This window comes from Urocitellus parryii, chromosome 11, assembly GCF_045843805.1.
Source record: "Urocitellus parryii isolate mUroPar1 chromosome 11, mUroPar1.hap1, whole genome shotgun sequence".
NCBI classification, from domain to species: Eukaryota; Metazoa; Chordata; class Mammalia; order Rodentia; family Sciuridae; genus Urocitellus; species Urocitellus parryii.
This window is the reverse complement of record NC_135541.1, coordinates 5,487,092-5,510,162: the sequence shown is the minus strand read 5'-3', so window position 1 is coordinate 5,510,162 and position 23,071 is coordinate 5,487,092. Positions and strand designations below refer to the sequence as shown.

Sequence of the window (23,071 nt, the reverse complement as noted above, 5' to 3'; positions counted from 1 at the left end):
AGAGTCTAAGCCCTCTGTGGGTAGCATTCTTTAAGTCTCCTCTTTGGACTAAGAAAAAGAAATTATCAGAAACAGGTTTTAAAATTATGTTTGGAGGGGCTGGGGTTGTGGCTCAGTGGTAGAGCAATTGCCTAGCATATGTGAGGCACTGGGTTCGATTCTCAACACTGCATTTAAATAAATGAATAAAATAAAGGTCCATCAACATCTAAAAATTTATTTTTTAAAAAAACTAAATTTGGAGGTGGTCAATGGTCTCTCCCTCCCTTTCCTGAGGAAACGAAGAAAGTTAAAGCAAGGTAGGCAAGAAAATGCTTTGGAAGTAGAGATGTCTTTGGAATCTTTTATTGTTTATATCACAATATTTGTTCAAGTTATTGATGTTTCACATTAAATATCATAAGTTTTATAAGTTGTTACAAAAAATTTCCCCACAATTTTTTTGGTGATACTGGGAATGAAATCCTTAGCCATGCATATACTAGGCAAGTGCCCTACCACCAAGCTAGTCCCTCCCCTCAGTTTTTTTTTCAAACTTTTATTTATTTATTTGTATTTATTTATTTGTTTGTTTGTTTTTATGTGGTGTGGAGGATCGAACCCAGTGCCTCAGGCATGTTAAGCAAGCGCTTTACCAATGAGCCACAGCCCCATCCCATATTTTATTTATTTTTATGTGGTGCTGAGAAACAAATCTAGTGCCTCACACATGCTAGGAGAGCACTCTACCACTGAGCCACAACCCCAGCCCCTCTCCCCTCAGTTTTTAACACTACAAGATATTATGAAATACCTTTAGATATATACACAATCGAAATGCTATCAAAACTGTAACTGCTAAAATATCTACCATTATAAGTAATATATCTGAATAAATACATGTGTTACTGAAGGGAAAAGTAATAAAAACACTAATATTTATATAAACATACAAAATACTTATTGCTCTAGTTTTATAATATGTGTGTGTATATATATATTTTTTTCCAGTTGTTCATGAACCTTTATTTATTTATATGTGATACTGAGAATCAAACCCAGTGCGTCACACATGCTAGGCAAGTACTCTAGCACTGAGCCACAACCCCAGCCCCTCTAAATTATCTTTATTTTTTTAATACTTTTTTAGTTGTTGACAGACCTTTATTTTTATTTTATTTATATGTGGTGCTGAGAATTGAACCCAGTGCCTCACGCATGCTAGGCAAGCCCGCTACCACTGAGCTACAAACTCAGCCCTCTAAATTATCTTTAAATCAATCGTATTTTAATTTTTTTAAATTGTCAATGGAAATTTATTTTATTTATTTATATACAGTGCTGAGAATCAAACACAGGGCCTCACACATGTTGGGCAAGCACTCTACCACTGAGCCACAACCCCTGTTCTAATTCAATCTTTTTTGTTGAAAAATGACACATTGGAATTTGTAAAAATGTTATTTATGTGACCATGATAAAAAAAAACTAACCAGAAGAATCCTCACAAAAATCACAATAATGTCTCCAACTGTGAGACATAAAAGAAAAGTACCAATTCAAAATTCCCTCCTTCTTCTACTCTAACCTAAAGAGATCTCTGTTCCAAAACTATGTGTAAAGATGTCTAAAAGTCTTAATTGGCTAGTTTGAGGTCATTTGAAATGAAGGGCCATTCTTTTTGTATATATATTTAGTTGTATATTGACACAATATCTTTATTTTTATTTATTTATTTTTGTGTGGTGCTAAGGATCGAACCCAGTGTCTCATGTGTAGGGCAAGTGCTCTACCACTGACCTACAACCCCAGCACTGAATGGCCATTCTTTAGTGGTATGAAATATATGCTTTGTACATCAATGTAGATGTTCCATCATTGTCACATAAACAAGTACATAAAAGAATCTTATGGTATTGGTTTTCCAGTATCGAACAGTAACTAAGTAGCAACTAATATGAAAAAACAAACAACAAAAAAGACAACTTACAAATCTAATTAGTTAAAGGTATCAAACTACTCTACAACTATGATTATGGAGTTAGGAAAGTAACTACTGAAATCTTAAGAAAATCGAAGGGGAAAAAGAAAGAAAACAAAGAAGGGAGAAAAGAAGTCTCAAAGGATAAGGGCTGGAACTGCTTTACTCAGTATAATGGTTATAAATAATATAAATCACTGGAGCAGTATTTTTCTACACAAACCTGAACAGTTGAAATTGGTTCCAAAAAATTATAGAGCAGAGTTGATGACTTCTGTGGGGGAAACGTACATAGAAAGAGTAGCCAAACTGAAGCACAGTGTGCAAGATTACATTGGAAATTTGAAAGAAAGCAACAATGAAGACAACCAAAAGGTACAGATTTGTGGCCTCTTGAGTGGTTTTTTTTTTTTTTTTTTTGTAAACAGGATAGGTATTTTGTAAACAGGGTGCCCTTGTCTTTTAATACCATACTATGAAATGAAATCATAAATTTCTGAAATTATTCCAAATAACAAGATAAAAAAGAGGAGGAGTAAAGATCAGCATTGAAAGACAAAGTAACCACTCACCAATTCAGTGTTTTTCTCTCTCTTTTGGGTACTGAAGTTTGAACCCAGGGGCGCCTTACCACTGAGCCACACCCCCAACCCTGTTTATTTTTTATTTTGAGACAGGGTCTCACTAAATTGCCTAGGGCTTCACTTAGTTGCCAAGGATGGCTTTGAACTTGTGATCCTCTTGCCTCAGCCTTCCAAGCCACTGGGATTATAGGCATACATCACCATTTCTGGCCCTTTCTCTCTCTCTCTCTCTCTTTTTTTTTTTTTTTGGCAGAGTGAGGCACTGAATCCAGGGCTTTGAGCATCCTAGGCAAGTACTCTCCCACTAAGCTATAATTCCTAACCCCCAAGCAGAATTTATACATTGTTTCTTACCTTTTTAGGTGAGAAAACCCCTAGAGTTCCTCCATCTTCTCGAATGGCAACTCCCATCTCAGCCAACAAGGCCTCTCTGGAAAAAACAAGTTCAAGTAAATTAAATACTTATACCAAAATGTCAATTAAATCAGTCAGATAAAATGGAAAAATAAAGTTTGATAAAGTATATAAAGCAAAAAACAATTAGTCAAATCTAGAGTTGGTAATGCAAATATGGAATTATGTGCTTATCTCATCAATAATGAAAAATTATTTTTAAGACAAACAGCCCAAAGTAAATACTCCAGTATAAAAGTTCTAGTCACCAGATAACTGTCAGCCTGTAGCTCAAGGATGGAATGCTTGCCAAGCATGCACAAGGCCCTGGGTTCAACCTCCAGTATCACAAAAAAATAAAAAATAAAAAACAAAACAAAACAATCCTTTGCCTCATCTGATTTTGGAGACAGACAGAAATTCATAAACTCAAAGAAACACCCAGAATCTAAGGAAATGACTTGGATATATGGAATATGGTCTATAAATATGATTTTTCTCAAATGTTATTTATATACCCATGTCCACCATTCATTTTGATTCAGTAATTCTAGCTTAAAATCTCTAAAACAAATAAGAAAATTCTTATTTTTTGTTACATTTACTATATCAGTACATTAGAACTTGATCCCACCTCATCTTCTTGTGAAGGGGGAAGAAAGAAACTGATATTTTTTAAGTATATATTTATTCCAATAGCGAAAGTACCATTTTGGCTTATGCTCACCACTTTACAGTAGAAAAAGGATATAGTGAAAGACAGTGGTCAGAATAGCTCTTTGGATTTGGGCCTTTGTCAAAGGTAGTCTACTCTCTTCGAAGAAATACTCTTCCTCAATTTGTTCCATTTTTATGCCACAGCAACAGGTAGTATGGTAACTATTATGCACATGATTCCACTGGAAACCTTTAAAAATGTGGACTTCTCTTTAAAGTGTATATCTGCTGCAAGTACCAGCCCGATTGATAATCTGTCTTGTGTTTCAGGAGGGGAAGTTCTTTCCCCTCCTAGTATTAAGGATTATTCTAGGGGCACTCTACAACTGAGATACATCCCCAGCTCTTTTTATATTTTTTATTTTGAAACAGGGTCTAAGTTGCCCAGGCTGGTCTGGAACTTGCAATCCTCCTGTCTCAGCCTCCTTTCAGGTGTGCACCACCATACTAGGCTGTTTTTAACTTCCATTTCATCTTTTTTTTACAATAAAAGAAACCCAAATGCCCCAAAAAACTTAGAAACATTCCCAGATTTTAATCTCCTGACCTCTCCATTCTGATGGCCTCTGTTTTACGAAGCTTCTCCTCCCAGGTTTCATTCAACTCAGCAATGATCTTCTCTGATTCCTAAGAACGGAAGTACATAGTTAAAGTGGCAGTCTTTCAATATAATGTACCATGTTCAAGAAGGAAAGCAAAAAAAAAGATTGTGCCCTTTGAGGATATGGAGCTGAATGTAAAGTGATGAGGCTTTTTTCTTTTTTAACATGTAAGGTAAGAATGCTAAAGATTAGGCTAAAGATTATATGTCAGCCTCAAACATATAAATTCTCTAAGTTTTAATTAAAATACCTGTCTCCAGGTGTGGGCCTATGTACAGAAAGGTAATGCTAACATCCCAAAATACTTTTTCTGACAACCACTTCTACAAAAGAATAAAGTCTCCAAAGGTACTAATTGCTTTTGACTCACAATAATTTCATTGTAACATAATACCCTTCCCTGAAAGGAAGGATTTCTAATAACCAATATAGAAAGGCATAGTATTAAATCTCCTATAGCCCCTGAAGTGTCAATCACTTGCCAAGTACTCGTTACATCTTACAAATGTAAGAACTAAAACGTGTTTTCTGCTTTCTAACTATATCCTAAGGAGAGAGAGAAGTAATTGATAACTTAATTGATACTAATGTATAACCCTACTATATGCCAAGCCCTGTTCTAGGCAACTAGAGAATGTCAGGAACAAAATGCCTGCCTTCTTGAGACTTATATTCTAATAAAGACACCAAGATAATTTTGATCAATAAGTACACAGGGGGCTGGGGTTGTGACTCAGCAGTAGAGTGCTCTTCTAGCATGTGCGAGGCCCTGGGTTCAATCCTCTGCACCACATAAAAAAACAAAATAAATGTATTGTACAAATAAAAAAAAAAGTACATAGTATATCAAACCATAGTGTTCTGGAGTACAATAAAGCAAGGAAAAGAAAGAATGGGGAAGGGGAGGTGTGGATGCGATCTAAAGTGAGTCTATTCAGATAGGCCACTGGCTAGGTTCCACGTGAGCAGAGATAAGAGGAGCAGCAAAAGTTGCCACAAGAAGATGTGAGGAGGGACAACTGTGTGGCTACATGTCTGAGAACTGAGAATGGGTATGGTAGGAGCTAACAACAGTGTGCTAAGAACCAGAACGGAAGCACTCAGTTGTCTGTGAGAGAGGTGAACTGGGGATGAGTAATGCTCACATGGAGGAATGAAGAACAAGTAGGGTAGAGTGGAGGGAAAGGGGATTCAAAAAGGGGGAAAGAAACATACACAAAAGCAAATGTTAGTCATGAGGGCAAAAATCACAAAATCAGGTCATAATGATGATGATGACAGTTAATGTCAGTAATAGTAGTGATTAATGAGGACAAGTCTTACAGTCCACAAAATAAATCACGGTATGATTCATTTAATAGATTACTTTAAGAGATCCCAAAACATAATCATCTACATAAAAATAAACTATGAATAGTAAACACAATAAACTCTAAGGTGTCTAGAGTATGGTTTTCTGGAACTTCTGGGTTTCCAGAATAATTCCACCATTGGAATAATTAATTCCAATTAATATCAAAACCAAAAATACACCAAAGGCAAAAGAAAGGGAACACATAAAAAAGCCACAAGGAAAGACTCAAGCAGCAGCTACAGGAATTTCAGGAGTCAAGAGAAACAAACAGGACAGCATGGTTTAAAAGAAAAGAGAAAGAACAACTAGTAAAGCTAGGCAAAGAGCAAACCAGATCAAAGAAACAGCAGGGCAGCTGTGCACAGTGGTGCATGGCCATAATCCAGAGACTCAAAGGCTACCACAGAACAATCACAAGTTCAAGGCCAGCCTGGGTAATGAAGCCAGACACTGTCTCAAAATGAAAAATAAAAAGGGCTGGAGATGTAGCTTAGTGGTACCATATGCCTGGGTTTAATCTCCAATGCTATTAAGAAAAAAAAAAAAAGAGCTGGTTACATAGCGGGAGAAGCTAGAACAAATCTGTTGTCGGGGTTTGTGCAAAGGTGGCAAAAACTACATAAACTGGCTCTTCTTGCTCCACAGTGCACACACAGAGTGAAGTGAAGGGCTAGCACCACTACCTGAATAGCATCAGTATCCTCAAGGAGCAATGATAACTAGGCAGAGCACCTGCCACTACAAAGCTTATCGGGGAACCAAAATGGCAAGCTACGAGGAGGCAATGAAGACAAACCCATATGATTCCAGCACGGAGTGAGAAGTCCATGAAAGGATGCTTGCCTGATCCCAAGTGATCAAAGCTACCTATCTAAAGTACCACAGAATTTACTCCATAGATAATGGAGTGGTGTTACATTCTCCTGTACAGTACTCTAAACTGCAAGTGTAACACAAGCTGACACCACAACACACATTAATTTTAGGCTTTTAACAGAGGTAGGTAGAACCTACAAAGTGAAAACTGAAAACAATGGTACAGGACGACCTGAGCAAATCACCTGACTTAATACTGAGTAAAAAGCAGCCCACAGGGGGCTGGGGTTGTGACTCATCGGTAGAGAGTTTGTCTTGCACGTGTGAGGCACTGGTTTTGATCCTTAGCATCACATAAAAATAAATGAATAAATAAAATAAAGATATTGTGGGAAAAAAATAAATGAATAAACAAAATAAAGGTATAAAAAATAAATAAATAAGGCAGCCCACAAACCACCTACATTGATTAGGGAATACAAACTGACAAATAAAGGGTTTTGTTTTTGTTGTACAAGCAATTAAATCCAGGATCATGTGCAAGCTAGGTAAAGGCTCTACCACTAAGCTTCATCCCCATCCCAAACTTTTTAAAATTTATTTCTGAGTCAGTCTAAGTTGCCCAGCCTGGCAACTTAAGATTAACTTGATTAATTGATTAACCTAAGGCCACACTACTCACGGAGCCAGGTTGAACTGGGTTTCCTCTTACTGTTCTTTCTTTAAATAAGGCAAAATCAACAGTTTTTCAAGTACATAATCTACAAAAGAGCTCACAATATGAGAAAGACTGAAGGATAGTCTGCCTTCAAGCCTGAACAACAAACTTAGTGTGGACAAACAAATAACCCAGAGTAGCCAATAGTTCCCTGCTGTTAGTATAAAAGTCAATTTCATCTGCAGGCAGCCAGGTATGGCAGTGGATAAAGCTGCCCATAATCCACCCAAGGAGCCTAATGTGAGATGGAACAGCAATGTTGATTCATGGTTCCAGAAATGAGGGCTTGAGGAAATATGCACATACTACATTTTAAAAAACCTGACATGCACCCCCGTTATCCCAGCCACTTGGGAGGCTGACACAGGAGGATTGTAGGTTCAAAGCTAGCGTCAGCAACAGTGAGGCGCTAAGCAACTCAGTGAGACCCTGTCTCTAAATACAAAAAATAGAGCTGGGATGTGGCTCGGTAGTTGAGTGCCCCTGAGTTCAATCCCTGATAACCCCCCCTCCAAAAAAAAAAAAAAAATCCAAAGACAAATGAACATAAGGAAATTTTTTAAGCTCAAAGGAATGCTGGGCTCAGGTGGCATTAACTCTTTGCTCTCACATCATACATGTATGCATCTGTAGTTATCTGTATAGCACTGGTTAACAAATTATGCTTATACAGCTACACAATTTAATTTCTCTTGATGATTCAGTTATCAAGGTAGAGAAATACACAGGAAAAATCAGAAAATACTTCCATGAAATGCCTAAATGAGAGTTTTGGGTTTTTGTTTGGTGGTGCTAGGGACTGAATCCAGGGCCTTGCAATGTAGGTAAGCACTCTACCACTGAGCTATATCCCCAGACCTAGGTTTTTTTGTTTTTGTTTTTGTTTTAAGAGAATTTTAATATTTATTTTTTAGTTTTCGGCAGACACAACATCTTTGTTTGTATGTGGTGCTGAGGATAGAACCCGGGCCACAAGCATGCCAGGTGAGTGCACTACCGCTTGAGCCACATCCCCAGTCCCCCAGACCTAGGTTTTGATATGTAAAAGGTTAAATGCTTACTACATGAAACATTCCTTAAAGGAATCACATAGCCAAAGTTTTACTGTACTGAATATAGCATGCCTTATAAGTGAGCTCTAAGTTTGGGGGCCCTCAGGCTACTTAGCCCAGCGTCTGCCCTTGCCAGTTTTTGTAGTGGATATTTATGGGCAAAGCCTAAACAATGGAACTCACAGTACTGAATTTGATGCCAGACTATAAATACCAGCCATCACAATGCCTATAAGCTGCATGTTTAAGACATTATTGAGCCCATTAATTCCAGAGATTTAGGAGGCTGAGGCAGGAGGATCAAAAGTTTGAGGTCAGTCTTAGCAAGTTGGGGAGGCCGTCTCAGAATCAAAAATATATTTTAAAAAGGGCTGGGAATGTAGCTCAGTGGCAAAGTACCTCTGGGTTTAATCCCCAGTACTGGGAAAACAACAACAAGGGGCTGAGATGTGGCTCATGCATGTAAGGTATGCATAAGACCCTGGGTTCCATTCCCAGGACCCGTCTCACACACACACACAAAGCCTATTGAACAAGAAAGCAATTGATTTAAGTCAGTTTAAACTGTGACTTAAATGAACAACAATTACATATCACTTTCTTTCTCTAGAGAGGTTTGTAGGGATCAGATATTTGCTACATATGAAAACAGGCTATTCAACAAACAGAAGCAGCATTAGCCTGTGAAAATTAGTATACTAACTGATCTTTTCTTAAGTAAAGCATAAGGAGAAGCAAAAAGAAATAACCTGCTGGAAAATGCATTCATGTTTTCTACTGCTGTTTCCATTACAATATTTTCCTCCTGCAGTGTCATACCTCAGGAACACAGCTCCAGGGCATTCTCGGGCATGTCCATTATGCAACTGCTATCCTGCTTCAGGGAAGCAAGATCTTATCTGCCTGCAGCATTAAAATGCAGGTCTATCCGAAAGAATTCTCACCACTCACAAAATACAAGTAGAAGAAGGCACTTATGCTTCAGTGAACTACCGGGCTGCACTGTAAAGGAGTCATTTTCTCTCTAGAATAAAGCTAGGGAAAAGGGAAGATCTCATTTATGTTGTCTTAAAGGAGAATTAAACTAGAGGAATTTATTTGCTGATTAAAATAAAAGTTTTGTTTTGTTTTAATGGGAAGTAGGAAGGTCAGGAGAGAGAGCTCCCTGCATAATGACAGCATTATTCCCTAGAAACTACTTGGAAGACACTGGGTAACCTAATTCCAGTTAATGTCTTGACTCCTAACATCTGACATTATTTTCAGTTGGTTCCACTTGGCAGTTAAGGAGAAATTTCTCTTTCGTACCAAAGCAAATGTCAAAGAATAGGGTAATCTCATTTGTGCACTAAGCCTTTAATAAGCAAATAGTAAGATTCAAAATCCCCAAAGAACCGACCACTTCATATTCAATATTCAGTAAGTGGGAGGTCTCATTTCTCCTTCCCACAGAGCCTCCTATTTCCCATCATGCTCCAAACAGAGCCTGCACACTACAGCAGTCCTGATGCTTATTTGTGAGAAAATTCATGAATGAAGATGCCTTCTGCATAGGGCTTCACCTAGGTCCTAAGTAAAACTTCAAAGTCAATTTTATCAACAGCAGAAGTCACCCTGCAGCCTATAACCTTGAATGGAAAGACTTTTCACTCGCTCCTCAGTTGCCAGGCATTTCAGAACTTCATACACTTTCTGAGGAAGAAACTAGCTCATTTTCTCACTCCCCCCCCACCCCCTCCCCCGCAAGATTTAAAGGTAAGTATTTTTAAAGTTAGAGTACAAGGGACGATACAGTCATTTAATATGTACTGAGATTCTTAATCATGAACAGTAATCAGTAGAATGCACAATTAGATCAAGGTCTAGTGGAATGAGCTTTGAAGTTTCATTTCTGCTTTTCAACAAGTGAGGACAGTAAGTAAAAGGCAACAGCTTAACTGTTAATAAAGAAAGCCTGGCTCAGTGGCGCATACCTGATATCCCAGCGGCTCAAGAGTCTGAGGCAGGAGGATCAGAAGTTCAAAGCCAGCCTCAGCAACTTAGTGAGGCCTTAAGCAACTCAGCGAAACCCTATCTCTAAATAAAATATTTTATTTAAAGGGGGCTGGGAATTTGACTCAGTGGTTAATCCCCGGTACCAAAAAAATAAATAAGCTTAAAAAAAATAAATACACACTGAACATTTCTATATAATAAGCTGCATAATTAGCACATATCCACACAAAACACATTGGATATGGACTTTAAATGTTATATTTACTCACTTTTTAAAAAAACTTTTTTAGGTATAGATGGACACATTACTTTTATTTTATTTACTTATTTTTATGTGGTGCTAAGGATCAAACCCAGTACCTCACATGTGCTAGGCAAGCGCTCTACTACTGAGCCACAACCCCAGCCCCTTTACTCACTTTTTGAAGTGAGTAAAACACCAAGGGAAAAGGTGGAATGACCAAGAAGGAAAAAGCTGAAACCCTTTTTTCATATAAAACTTTTTCAGCCTCACCTAAAATGAAAATGAAATATCTGACATCTTAAATTATTAAGTTTAATTCACTTGTAGTGGTAAAGAGCCTTTTAATCACCAGTCCAAGTGTCACTGTTCAACTGTCCCTGAATGAGCAGCAGTCCTGGGAACACTGGGCAAAGATGAAGAGTACCAATACTGGCTGCACGGCTCCAATCTGCCAGATGAAAGACCACTCTTGAAGATATGGATCAAACTATCTTCCTGGAGGTACCAAGTTGGGAAGCAAAAACAGTTTTATGTCTTAATGTCATCTGATGGATGGCAGAATTCCTGGTAACCTGTATCAGCACCATGGGTGACAACTGTCTGCTCTCATCGTAGTCATTGAAGGGAAAGGAAGAATCTCTGAGTGGTAGGCTTTGCTCTGACGTTGACATTCGTGGAGAGAGACACAACACAAAGCTGGGTGCCATGGGCAAGTAACCTACATACAGGGCACCACGGCCTTGAGTCCATATGCACCAGCACAGGAAGAAAGGCCTTCCTCTATGGTAACCAGAGGGTGTCAAGCTTTCTGAGAGCTTTCAGAGGACACAATTTCATGTGCATCTGTTATGGCTTAGATGTGTCCCCCATAAGAAAGCTTAGAGATAAAATGACTGGGTTATGAGAGCCTTAACCGAATTAGTGCATTAATCCACTTGAATGGATTAAATGGGTGGGAGCTGTGGGCGGGTGGAGTGAGACTGAGAAGGCAGGTCACTGGGGACATGACTTTCGGGCACCCTCCCGACTGCTTTCTTCCACAAGCTCTTATGCCTTGATTGATTGATAGATTGATTGATTTTGGTATCAGGGATTGAACCCAGGGTCCCTTAACATATCACCAGCCCTTTTAATTTTGAAACAGGTCTTACTGAGTTGCTTAGAGCCTCCCTATGTTGCTAAGGCTGACTTCAAACCTCCTGCCTCAGCTTTCCAAGCCACTGGGATTACAGGTGGGTACAATCAAGCCCTATGATGCCATAATGTTTTGCCTCATCTCGGGCTGTCTATGCACTGAAAACTATGAAACCACGACACAAAAAAAACCTTTTAACTCCTCTAAAATTGTTCTTGTTGGGTATTTTGATCATGGGGTAAAAAAGCTAACTAAACAGAATATGAATAAACCTAGTACAGCTACATGAATGTCCAACTCTCCTTAATTTCATATTAAATTTACTAATAGAATAATGGCTCTACACAAAATCCCCTCATCAAATGAAACCAAATGTTTCCAGCTATCGCACTTAAAACTACTTTATAACTAACAATTTCATTGTGACTTATAAACTATCTCAAAGTTAATGTACATATCTACTTATCAGTTAGTTCATGTAACAGCTTTGTCTGGCCAGGTCAGACTCAAACATTTTGGTGAAAAGAGATTAACAGAAAATACAAAATTCTGTTTTCAGGATACCTCTAAGAATTAAAAGTTCTTCATGTGCTAAGCCAAAAATCTCAGTGAGTTTCAGTTCTAGTTCTGCCTTGTCCCCAAGACAGATGGCCTGCCTTTCACTAGTCTGAGTGTTTACATACCTTTAGACGTTCAATGGCTTCCTCTCCTCCAGGTGTAGACATGATCCTCTCCTGAATGCTGGTCACAGATGTTAAGCCCACCTGACTACTGAGTGAGCAGGAAGATGGAGATGACGTAAGGGAGCCCATGGATGCTGTGGAAAAATTGCCAGGGCGTTGATTCTCAGAGGCTAGCAAGTATCTATGTTTATTGTTCTGAAAATCTTTCAGATCTGGGAGATAAAAAGAAGGAAAGACAGAAAAAGAAAAGAGGGAAAGGAACAGAAGAAGGAAAAAAAGATAGGAAGGAACACCAGTGTAAGAAAGGATAGCATTACAGCGCAAGACAAAGACATGTTTTAATACAAAGACAAGTTACAATCGTTCTAGATGGCAGTTCTAAAACATGGCTCTTTAATATTGGTATCCTAGAGGTTAACAATCTCTTCTGGATTTAGAAACTAAAAATCCCAAGGTGGGTTAGCGTTTTATCTGGCAGGAGGTAAACAAAGCCTCAAAGGCACTCTATCAAAACAGCTAAAGAATATTTCTTGTATTCTTTCTACTGTTCCACATCTACAATGCCTTCACATTTATACTACCTTGAAATTCCATGACTTTGTAACAGTAAGGATAACAATGATCATTTATTTATCAATAATAATCCATATTAACCTGGTTAGAGTTTTGTGGAATTGTCAAAATTTTTCCAAAAAATGTAAAGAGTTAAAAGAAAATTCTGAGCACTAAGCAGTGTATTTGTATAACATTTCAATATGCCAAAAAAAGATTTTTAAAATGTCTTAAATCAAAAAAAAAGGTAACTGTATAAATGAGAGGAATTTTAAGTCTAGCTAAGAATACAGAACTGAATGCTTGCCCCAACAGGGAAAGGCAATTAACAAATTAATAAGTTCTGTTGTAGTTTCCATATTTCTATCATGGCAAACAAAAAAATAAGACTGATTATTTGTTAATTTAAGTAAGGCCTTTACTGTGCATAATAGTACGACCATAGGGTTACTGGTAAGTAAGCCTGCTTTCTAGTTTGATATATAAGTTTTAGGAAAATATTTTATTTATGAAGGTGTCCAACAACTATAAATTTAGTTCTGAAACTTATTTTTGGTTAAAAAAAAAAAAAGACACACAAAACAAAGTTCATTAATTCACTTATTTGTGCTTTCCTCCATTAGTCATTTTCCCCAAATGAACACCAGAGGAAAACTGTAGGTACTGGCACACTCCTATTTTAAAATTAGCTCATTTTTAAAGTTAAGAAAATCTACATTGCTTAAAATTCATACCGAAACTAAATTTTCCTTAAAGGATATGAGGCAATACAATTAAAAAAACACTATTCAATTCTCTCTGTTTTTACTATTTAATCAAAAGCCAGTTCTTGAAGCCCCTCAAAGCGTGTGGTTGCTTCAAGACAGTTTGAAAACCACCATCTGCAAATATAGAAGAACATAGGGAAACAAGCAAAGAGGCATGTTTTAAAAGGAAGATAGGAACTAAAGCAAAAAATTCAGCCACCAGGTGATGGTAGCAAGGTGGGAAAGAGGAAGATGGATAAGTTTAGAAGGTCCCATGGACACATGCAAGCCCTAAAAGGAGTTAAGTAGATCCAAATGGAAACTGAGAAGTAGTCAGGACTGCTTTTCTTTGCAGTTAAGGAATTCAAACTTAGTCATGCATGATTTTCAGGAAATGCCACAGCTGCTCAGAGAAGAGATAGGCACCAAGCTGGCAGCAGCAACACCTCAAGCATAAGAGCAAAAACAAAAAGGCATCCTTTCCACACCAGTATGGTTCACCTTTGGAAATCTCAGACAGAGCTGTTCCAGTCCAAGAGTCACATGTGTATCAGGACAATTAAAGGTCTGGGGGGCTAACCAATCACAACAACTAGGGCTATATTCCAGTTCTCCTGATTGTGTGACATGCTTTACTGCACAACTAAATCAATAAGAATCCAAAAATTAAACCCCAAAACAAGGTTCTTCACATCTTTGTGCATGTGTGTCTATGTGAGCACTGGGGATTGAACCCAAAGGTGCTTTACCACTGAGTCACATCCTCAGCCCTTTTTATTTTAAGTCACTAAATTGTTTAGGGCCCCACTAAGTTGCTGAGGCTGGCCTCAAACTCGGTGATGCTTCTGCTTCACCTCTAGAGTCCCTGGGATGACAGATGTGTACCACTGCACCTGGCTATTCTTTAAATCTTGTAAGATAACAAAGCTTACGTGAATTTTAAAAGGGTAAGCAATCATTTCCTCATTAGCTCAGGGCTACCCGTGGAGAGAGTGACCTGTTCTGTCATTTCACACATATGGACTCTTCATTAATCTGTAATTTTAAAATGAGGAAAAACGTTTATTCAACCTTTGAGTAAAGTGAGGTTCAAGATATGAAAACACAACTGCAAAAGCATAGGGTGAGTGCTAACCCAACTTTCATAGAGAGCTCCTCAGAGAGTTTGGCCAGGTGGAAGTGATTTTTTAATTCTAAAAGTCTTATATTTACAACACTAATTAAAAAGGACTTCTTCATTAAATAATCAACTCAAGAGGCAAAAATAAATAAATAAAACCCAACAACAACAACAAAAACCAGTATAATGATTAAAAGTCAAGGGCTCTGAGTTATACTACCAAACTGATCATACAAGAAACATGAGGTCTAAGGAAACTAACTACTCCAGGTTACTGGCAAAATGAGAATAACGGAACTTTTTCAGAGTCAGTGACAGAACTGAGATAATATGTTTAAGGTGTCTAGAACAGGGCCAGGTACATTATAGACTTATATCAAAAAATGTGAGCTACCCTATTTGATTCAAATATATGATATGTCAAGATCATTGTACTGTCATGAGCAACTAATAAAATAAAAAAGTAAAAAATTTTTTTAAAAAAGTGAGCTCCTATCACTATCCTCATAATCTATGATTTGGGACTTAATCACATAGGGGTAGGGATCTAAAAAGTAGAACAGTAAGAAATTCTTATGCCTTCACTCAAGCTAAAAAATTGAAGTTCATCAAAGATAGCTTTGCTAAATGAAAAAAGGGCAAACAGGAGAACTTCTGATTCCACAGGATGCTCCGTCTGGGATTTCCTGTTAGGATCACTGGCATGCAAAGCTCATTTTTAAGGCTGATCCAGCAGAGGCAGATTAGCAACTCAGCATACTGGGAATAACCAATACATCAAATACACACATTTGCCTCCACTTCCAGAGTAATCATCGATCAATGGATCAACTGAAGGTAAGCAGGAGGGAAAATACAAGAAGGGTCAAAGTTCAAGTTCAGCAGTGACAAGAGAGGAACAGAGCAATAATCGGCATTGGGAAGATAAAAAAAGTTAATACTTAGATTATCATTTTTACAAATTATATTAATTAACTTGAGCTCTAACCAGTAAGAACTAAACTAAAACAGGCCTTGAAAATCTATTAGAATTTCAAAGATATAATAGTAATTTTACACTGAAAAATATGCTTTATTAAACAAACATTCTATTTTATCTAAATAATCTATTTTACATACTTAAGAGAACATTTTGAAATGTTGGATACGAAACCCAGGGCCTTGCACATGCTAGGCAAGTGCTCTACCACTGAGCTAAATCCCTAGCCCTTACTAAAAACAACTTCTGCAGGGTGAGGTGACACATGCCTGTAATCCCAGCAACCCAGGAGTCTGAAACAGGAATATTGCAAGTTGGAGGCTGGCCTTAGCAACTTATGGACACTGTCAACAATTTGGTGAGACCATGCCTCAAAATGAAAAAATAAAAAAAGCTTGGAATGTAGCTCAATGGTAATGTGTTCCTGGTTTCAATCCCCAATGCCAGATAAACCCATGAAACAAATATAAAAACCTCCAAAAACTTTTTTTTTGGAGGAGGGGTTAGAGGGATACCAGGCATTGAACCCAAGGATGCCCTACCACTGAGCTACAACCCTATCCATTCTTATTTATTTATTTATCTTTTAGTTTTGAGACAGTGTCTCACTAAGTTGTTGAGGCTGGTTGTGATCCAAACTGTGATCTTCCTGCCTCAGCTCCCAAATTGCTGGGAGATATATATCACTATGCCCAGCTCCAATAAATATTTTTATAAATTAACTCAGTGAAATTAAGCTTTACATTAAAAAAAAAATCAATCAATCCGTCAATCCATGGATAGCCTGGCACATACTATATAAAGGAATTCTGAGATCATATTCATTATTTTTCTTTTCTTGAACTGGAGTTCTTTCTATGTTGCCCAGACTGTCTGAAACCTTTAGCTCAAGCAATTTTCCCCACTTCATCCTCCAGAGTAGCTGGGATTACAGATATGCACGACTGCACCTGGCTCACTGGATCTTTTTAAGAAAAAATACACATCAAACCACTTTTAGCACAATCTAGTGACCAAGTTCCTTAAATCTAAGTTTATTTTAAATATAAAGACCTAACGTTTATTTTAAATATATATTTTATGTTGTTCCTTAATTTACTTACTATCAATAATATCTCCCAGCCCCTGGGCACGTAGAAGGTCCTTCAGCCGTGTCACTTCCTCCTTTAATTCACGAACCAGTTTGGCATTGGGGTCCTCATTGATAACAGCATTGCATTTAATTTGTTTTGCACGATCTGCATATCTAGATTCAAGAAGAAAATTCATTCTTGCCATTTCTCAGGTATTCTTCTTCATAAAAGTAACATACCATTACTTCTAAGTCAAACATCCTGAGTATTTATATATTTTATATGCCCCAATAATATATTTATATAAAGCTTTACAGTACCTTATAAAGATGAAAAAGGCTCAGATGAATTTAAGTGATTTTCCCAAGATAACAAAATAAATAAATAGGAGAGAGAATGCAAACCCAGTTTGTTAGATTATAGAGTATTTTTTCACTTCTTTTACTATACCAAGGTATCTTCCTTTGGTGGGGGGGGGGGCACCGAGGGTGGTACTAGGATTGAATCCGAGGTGCTCTACCATTGAGCTACATCCCCAGACTTTTATATTTTGTTTTGAGATAGATAGGGTCTTGCTAAATTGTCCTGTCTTCAGCCTCCTGAGTCACTGGAATTACAGATGTGTGCCCCTGCACCCAGTTTCAAAAGTTTTTTTTGTTTTTTGTTTTGTTTTTTAATGATTACAAACTCAAGAAGACAGAGAGTTCCAGATGAAAGTAATAAAACCCATTCACATGCAAATATTTTCGGTTAAGTGAACATTCTGTGGGTAAATTATTTATTTTTTAATTTTTTTATAGTATGGGAGCTTGAACCTAGAGAGCCTTATGCATGCTAGGAAAATGCCCTGACACAGAGATACAATCCCAACCTTTTTCACTTTGAGACAGGATCTGGCTAAAGTACCCAGGTTGGCCTTGAACTTGCAATCCTCCTACCTCAGCCTCCTGAGTAATTGAGATTACAGGTGTGCACCACTATACCTGGCTTGATAAAGTTTTTTTAATGCCACATGTACTCATAATTGCATTTCATAATTTTTACAACTTGAGCATTTCCATAAAGATAGAAGCTGTATTCACAGAAGGGAATACTTTTTAAAGAAATGAATAAGAAATATTTATTATTATATAGAAGTTGTTCAAAACTCTCATTTGAGCAATTTGAATATCTTTCCTTGAAAAAGTTCCTGACTTTCCCAATGAACTGCCAACCATAGACAGGTAAATTCCATTATTATAAAAATCACTCCCCCGCATATATTCCCTGTTAAGAGAGAAAGGGGGGCTGGGGTTGTGGCTCAGTGATAGAGCACTCGCCTAGCACATGTGAGAAGGCCCTGGGTTCAATCCTCAGCACCACATAAAAATAAATAAGTAAAATAAAGGTATTGTGTCTAACTACAACTAAAAAATAAATATTAAAAAAAGAGAGAGAGAAAGGGATCACTGTTTACACAAATGACTATCAATGCAGCATAAGAAAAAATCCATGGTATAACAAAATGACTGAAAGCGGGTCTACTTGGGAAGTAAGGTCAAATGAGAGTACCTCAGAGTGCTCAAAGTTTCATCATAGTTGATATCTGCTGGGCTAAGAGCAGCAACCATTGCAGTCCGAGAATTGCCACCTAAGAAAATGAATCAGATCTCAAATTATACTCATTTAGAAAGAATGTTATTGAATGTATCAAATCTAACAACTTTAACTCATATCCTAATATTTATCAAAGGCCAACAACTTTCTTAAATACCAGTCCCCATTCCAGGCACTGTTATACTCAACTACTGGTCTATGAATCTACTGGGTCCAGGTCTTGTTCTCTCACTCTCTCTAGAATCTACTACAGTCAAGATAGCCACTCCATTAAAACTGGTGTTAGCAATGGGAAAGTCACTGCCTGGGGATCAGCCCAGTCTCTTTCTTCAGTCATCAACATCTGACATGGCTAATCTTTCCTTCTTCCTGAGAAGAAGGAGCAGTGAATGAAAAGCAGGACTGGAAAGTCAAGAAGTATCAGCAATAAGGAGAAGTAAGAGTTGGCAACATCTGATTATGGGCACCTCAGAGGAACATGAGGTTTGGAAAGAACTTTTGAGAAAGAAGCAAAAGTCTGAAGAAGCTATAGGGGATCAGGAGGATAATGCTTCACAGTTCATACTCTGAAATAAATGAAATATGGGAGAACACCCAAATTTTAAAGTGAATATAATCAGCTGAAATGAGAAGCAAAGATGAAAAAAAGCAGAACATTCAATTAGTAACATGAATAACTAAAGAAGATTCTTCCCCAAAACAGACACAAAAAAATTAGCCAATACGTAAACAGATTTCAAAAGATATCTATGAAATGAATTTGTGTCAGTAGTCAACATACCTAGATTTTCTCGAAGAAGCCAAGTGAGTACAGAATCCCTGTAAGGAATGAAATCAGTTTTCTTCTTCTTTTTACTCTATTGAAGAAAAAGGACTAGACTTAGTATTGTTTAGGGGAAAAATTCACTTGAAAGGCAATCAGTCTAAAATTCCCAAGCAAATCAAATTACAGATGAATTCTATCATTATTGAAATTTATCATTCACAGTTTTAATTCTTCATAATATCCAAAGCTCATGCAATTATTTTTTTCATTTTATATCTTAATTTTGAAATTTCTATTATAACAAACACAACAGTCAAGAGAGTGTATAATGAGTTACCAGATACCCACATGCAGCTTCAACCATTAACAATATTTTGCCATAATTATCTTTCAATTACTCTCCCAAATACTTTTTTATATTCCTGAAACATTTTGTAGTAAGATGTAGATATATCTAAACATTTCAGCAGATAAGGATGTTCTTTTACAGAGTATAATGACCAAGTTCAGAAAAATTTTAACATCAATCCAATGTTGTTATTTCATATGCTGCCCATATCTTGTCTGTTATAGGTCTCAGTGTTTAATGCAAACCCAGCATTTTACTCTAGGTACTTTAGGTACATATTTCTGACAGACAAGGACTTTAAAAAAAAAGATTATTATCACACTTGGCAAAATTAACAGTAATTCCTTACTACTACTGTCTTATATCCAGCTCTCAAACAATAAGATTTATTTTTACAGAGGTATAAATATGAATCCTGTGTGTTCCCAGTGCTGGGGATACCGGCGTTTAACACCGTGCCTGGCACCAGAGTCATTTTCATTAAGTAGGCTCAATTTAAAATTGCACAAGCCTCCTAGGATAAGTTAGCCTTTTAGTTCTTCACAGAATGATGAGTCAAACTTTTCCACTAAATGAAGAAATTTCATTTATTGCCCTTTCAAGAGGTTTATAGAACTGTCAAAAGATAGTCCTATAGATCACTAGAACAAACATAAGATAATCAATGTAAAAGCTTCCTCAAATTTCTCTTGTTCCTTTATTCTTAATTCCTTTTCCAAAAAAACATCATGTTCCTAAAGTAATTCTGCTGTGAAGTCTCATGATTTATGGTCACCCTAAACAGCCAGAAAAAAAATGATAAAAAGTTCTTTGAAGGTTCCATTCCATGCTTCTATATATTCTCTGAGGATTTAAAACCATGAGTTGATTCTATAGCTAGTTCATCTCTACCAATTCCCACCATACCTTGCTGGTGCAGTTATCCTATAGACGAAAGCATTTAAGGGAGAGAACAAGAACACAGGATAAACCTCAAACAAAAAAATAGTGAAGTCATAGATTATGACTTCTCAGACACAGATAAGAAAACATTTAATTCTACTTAAACAATTTAAATGAGATTATTAGTGTACATCAGAGCACACATGATGAATACTTCCTTGGCTTCTAACCTAAATAATAAAGACGATTATATAAAAATTGTGTTAGCTCTTATGTTCCACTGTTAAGGAACAGGAAAGAATGAAGTTACAGTCATGTCCATGTGTGGTGGCACACACCTGTAATCCCTGTAACTTGGGAGGCTAAGGCAGAAATATTGCAAGTTCAAGGTCAGCTTCAGAAACACAGTAAGACCCTAAAGCAACTTAGCAAAACCCTGTTTCAAAAAAATAAATAAACGAACAAATAAATAAATAAATAGAAAGGAAGGGGGGGAGAGAGAGAGAGAGAGAGAGGCAGGAAACTGGGGATATAGCTAAGTGGTAAAGAAACCTCAGTTCAATCCTCAATACTAGGGGGAAAAGAAAAAAGAAAGAGAAAGGCAGAAAGGAAGACAGGAAGGGAAATTACACTTCTGTGCTAAATAATGGCATTTCAGTCCATGTACAGACTGCATATATGATGCTACTCCCATAAAACTATAATAGTGCTGAAAAATTCCTAGGTGGTAGTACAACTACTGCTCACTTGTTTAAAACTTATTACACTATCAGCTGTATAAAAACACAGCATATACAATTAAGTACATAAGTGTCTGGTTTAATATTTACCATACTCTACTTTTTTTCTATTATTTTAGAGCATTCTCTACTTCCTAAAAAGAGTTTACTGTAAAATAGTATGCCATATGTCAGTAGCAGCCTCATGCATCTTGTGTTTACCTTGTCCACTGATTGCACCATTCTCTTGTGCTTGATTTAATCCCATGCTGTTCTGTTCATCACAGTTGTAGGAGCAGTAGGCTCTACCAAAGCCAAGTTGTATAACTGTATACTATCAGGATTGTGTGAACATACTGTATGACACACCCACAATATCAAAACTGCCTAATGATGAATTTTCCAAAGCATACACTCCTTGTTAAGTGATGTATGACTGTGTTTTATTTTTATTTTTCACTTTTGTAGTGCTAGGGAACGAACCCAGGGCTTCACACATGTCAGGCAAGCACTCTACCTGAGCTACATCCCCAGTATTCTATCGAGAAAAAAACTGCACAGGAAAAGGACATACAATAAATATACTTTTTTTTTTTTTTTGGTGAGACATAAAATAAAGCTCAAAAAATTAGTCAAACCTTTGATTTTTTTGCTCTAGCCTTTATACATCTACATGTGCTTTCATTCTATGTTCAGCACAGACTCAAACTGTGTCAGACCTTCTGTCTTACCTGAAAAGTTCTAAAAGGAGAAAGGCAAGACTACATAATAGGGTCAAAACACAGCAGCCTTTGTAAACAAGCATAAAGTAACATCAAGTCTACCTGCTGTACAAACAATTTCCCCTTAATAAAAAATGAAGTAGTGGGGGATGTAGCTCAGTGGTGGAGAGCTTGCCTTGCACATGTGAGGCACTGGGTTCAATCCTTGGCACCACATATGAATACAGGTATTGAGTCTATCTACAACTAATACATATATTAGTTGTAAAATATTATTTTAAAAAAATGAAGTATAAAACTTACCACCTCTGCCAAGGCTGAAATGACTTTGCCCAAAGTTGTAAGAGACTTATTAATATTTGCTCCTTCCTAAAATAAACATCAAACATGAAAGAATTAGGATGAAGAGTTTCTACTACTGTCACATCATTCATATAGAAGATAAGCTTGCCATATGCTAGCATATTTGTTGATGTCCATAAGTTCTAAAATTTCCTTTAGTCCTCAGTAACTTCTCCTCACACTTAATACCATGCTGAGGCCACATACCTACCTCATAGTTCCAAGAATTTTCCAGATATTTGTATCCCTAAACCTTACAGATGCAGCCTTCTTTCCACAAATCACCAACGTAAAATTTCTGGTCTTGTTAAACAATCTTTTGTTCTCATATCTGGATCTTGTATATCCTATTCCCATTACTGTCTTACTTCTAACTAGTCAAAATCTGCCTGTTTCCCAAACTGCAATTCAGATCTCACTCGACCATTATGTCTTCCCTAACTATTTTGTTATCCAACTTAACCTTTCTTTGAAGTCAAAAGATCCTCAGCTGGTCAAAATTTTCTATAAAGGGTCAAACATAAGTTTGTGGGTCATGTAATATCTGTCGCAACTCTGCAAAAGCATCCAAAGACAACACATCAACTGATGGATGAGCTATATTTCAATACAATTTTCTTTACAAAACAGGTGGTGAGCTGGATTTGTCCCACTGGCCATAGTCTGCTGACCTAAGTTACAGAACACTGACAAGGCCACTTATTTGGTAAAATAGATACCTTTAATCGAGTTCCTTTGGCACCAGTTGAATCAGCTCGTTCACTTCCTGCGAGATCCACCAAGCTGATTTTACTAACCTAGTAAAGAACAGTAACATGGGGGCAATTCAAATAGAAGCAGAAAACATTTAAAGGCAGGAAATTCTTTTAAAGATTAAGGTATGAAGAAGATTAAAAATATTAGTGCTCTTAACCATGACTCAAGATGACAAAGACAACAATCATATATGAAAATCAGTTTAAGGAGCATATA

The 23,071-nt window shown here is 37.0% G+C and overlaps 1 protein-coding gene across 7 annotated transcripts in view; it reads right to left on the bottom strand.

The window, feature by feature from the left end:
• Kif1b (kinesin family member 1B) overlaps positions 1-23,071 on the bottom strand; it is a 144,400-nt gene that overhangs the window by 71,305 nt on the left and 50,024 nt on the right. For 5 of the 7 annotated variants that reach the window (XM_026397924.2, XM_026397926.2, XM_026397927.2 and 2 more), the window contains exons 8-16: positions 22,819-22,896; positions 22,061-22,126; positions 19,101-19,176; positions 18,275-18,353; positions 16,754-16,896; positions 15,461-15,502; positions 12,254-12,465; positions 4,202-4,281; positions 2,899-2,974 (exon numbers count right to left, since the gene is read on the bottom strand). In XM_026397924.2, coding sequence (XP_026253709.2) covers positions 2,899-2,974; positions 4,202-4,281; positions 12,254-12,465; positions 15,461-15,502; positions 16,754-16,896; positions 18,275-18,353; positions 19,101-19,176; positions 22,061-22,126; positions 22,819-22,896 — 852 coding nt within the window. The remainder of the gene's footprint in view (positions 1-2,898; positions 2,975-4,201; positions 4,282-12,253; positions 12,466-15,460; positions 15,503-16,753; positions 16,897-18,274; positions 18,354-19,100; positions 19,177-22,060; positions 22,127-22,818; positions 22,897-23,071) is intronic. The other 2 variants (XM_026397925.2, XM_026397928.2) reach the window with 1 other exon arrangement.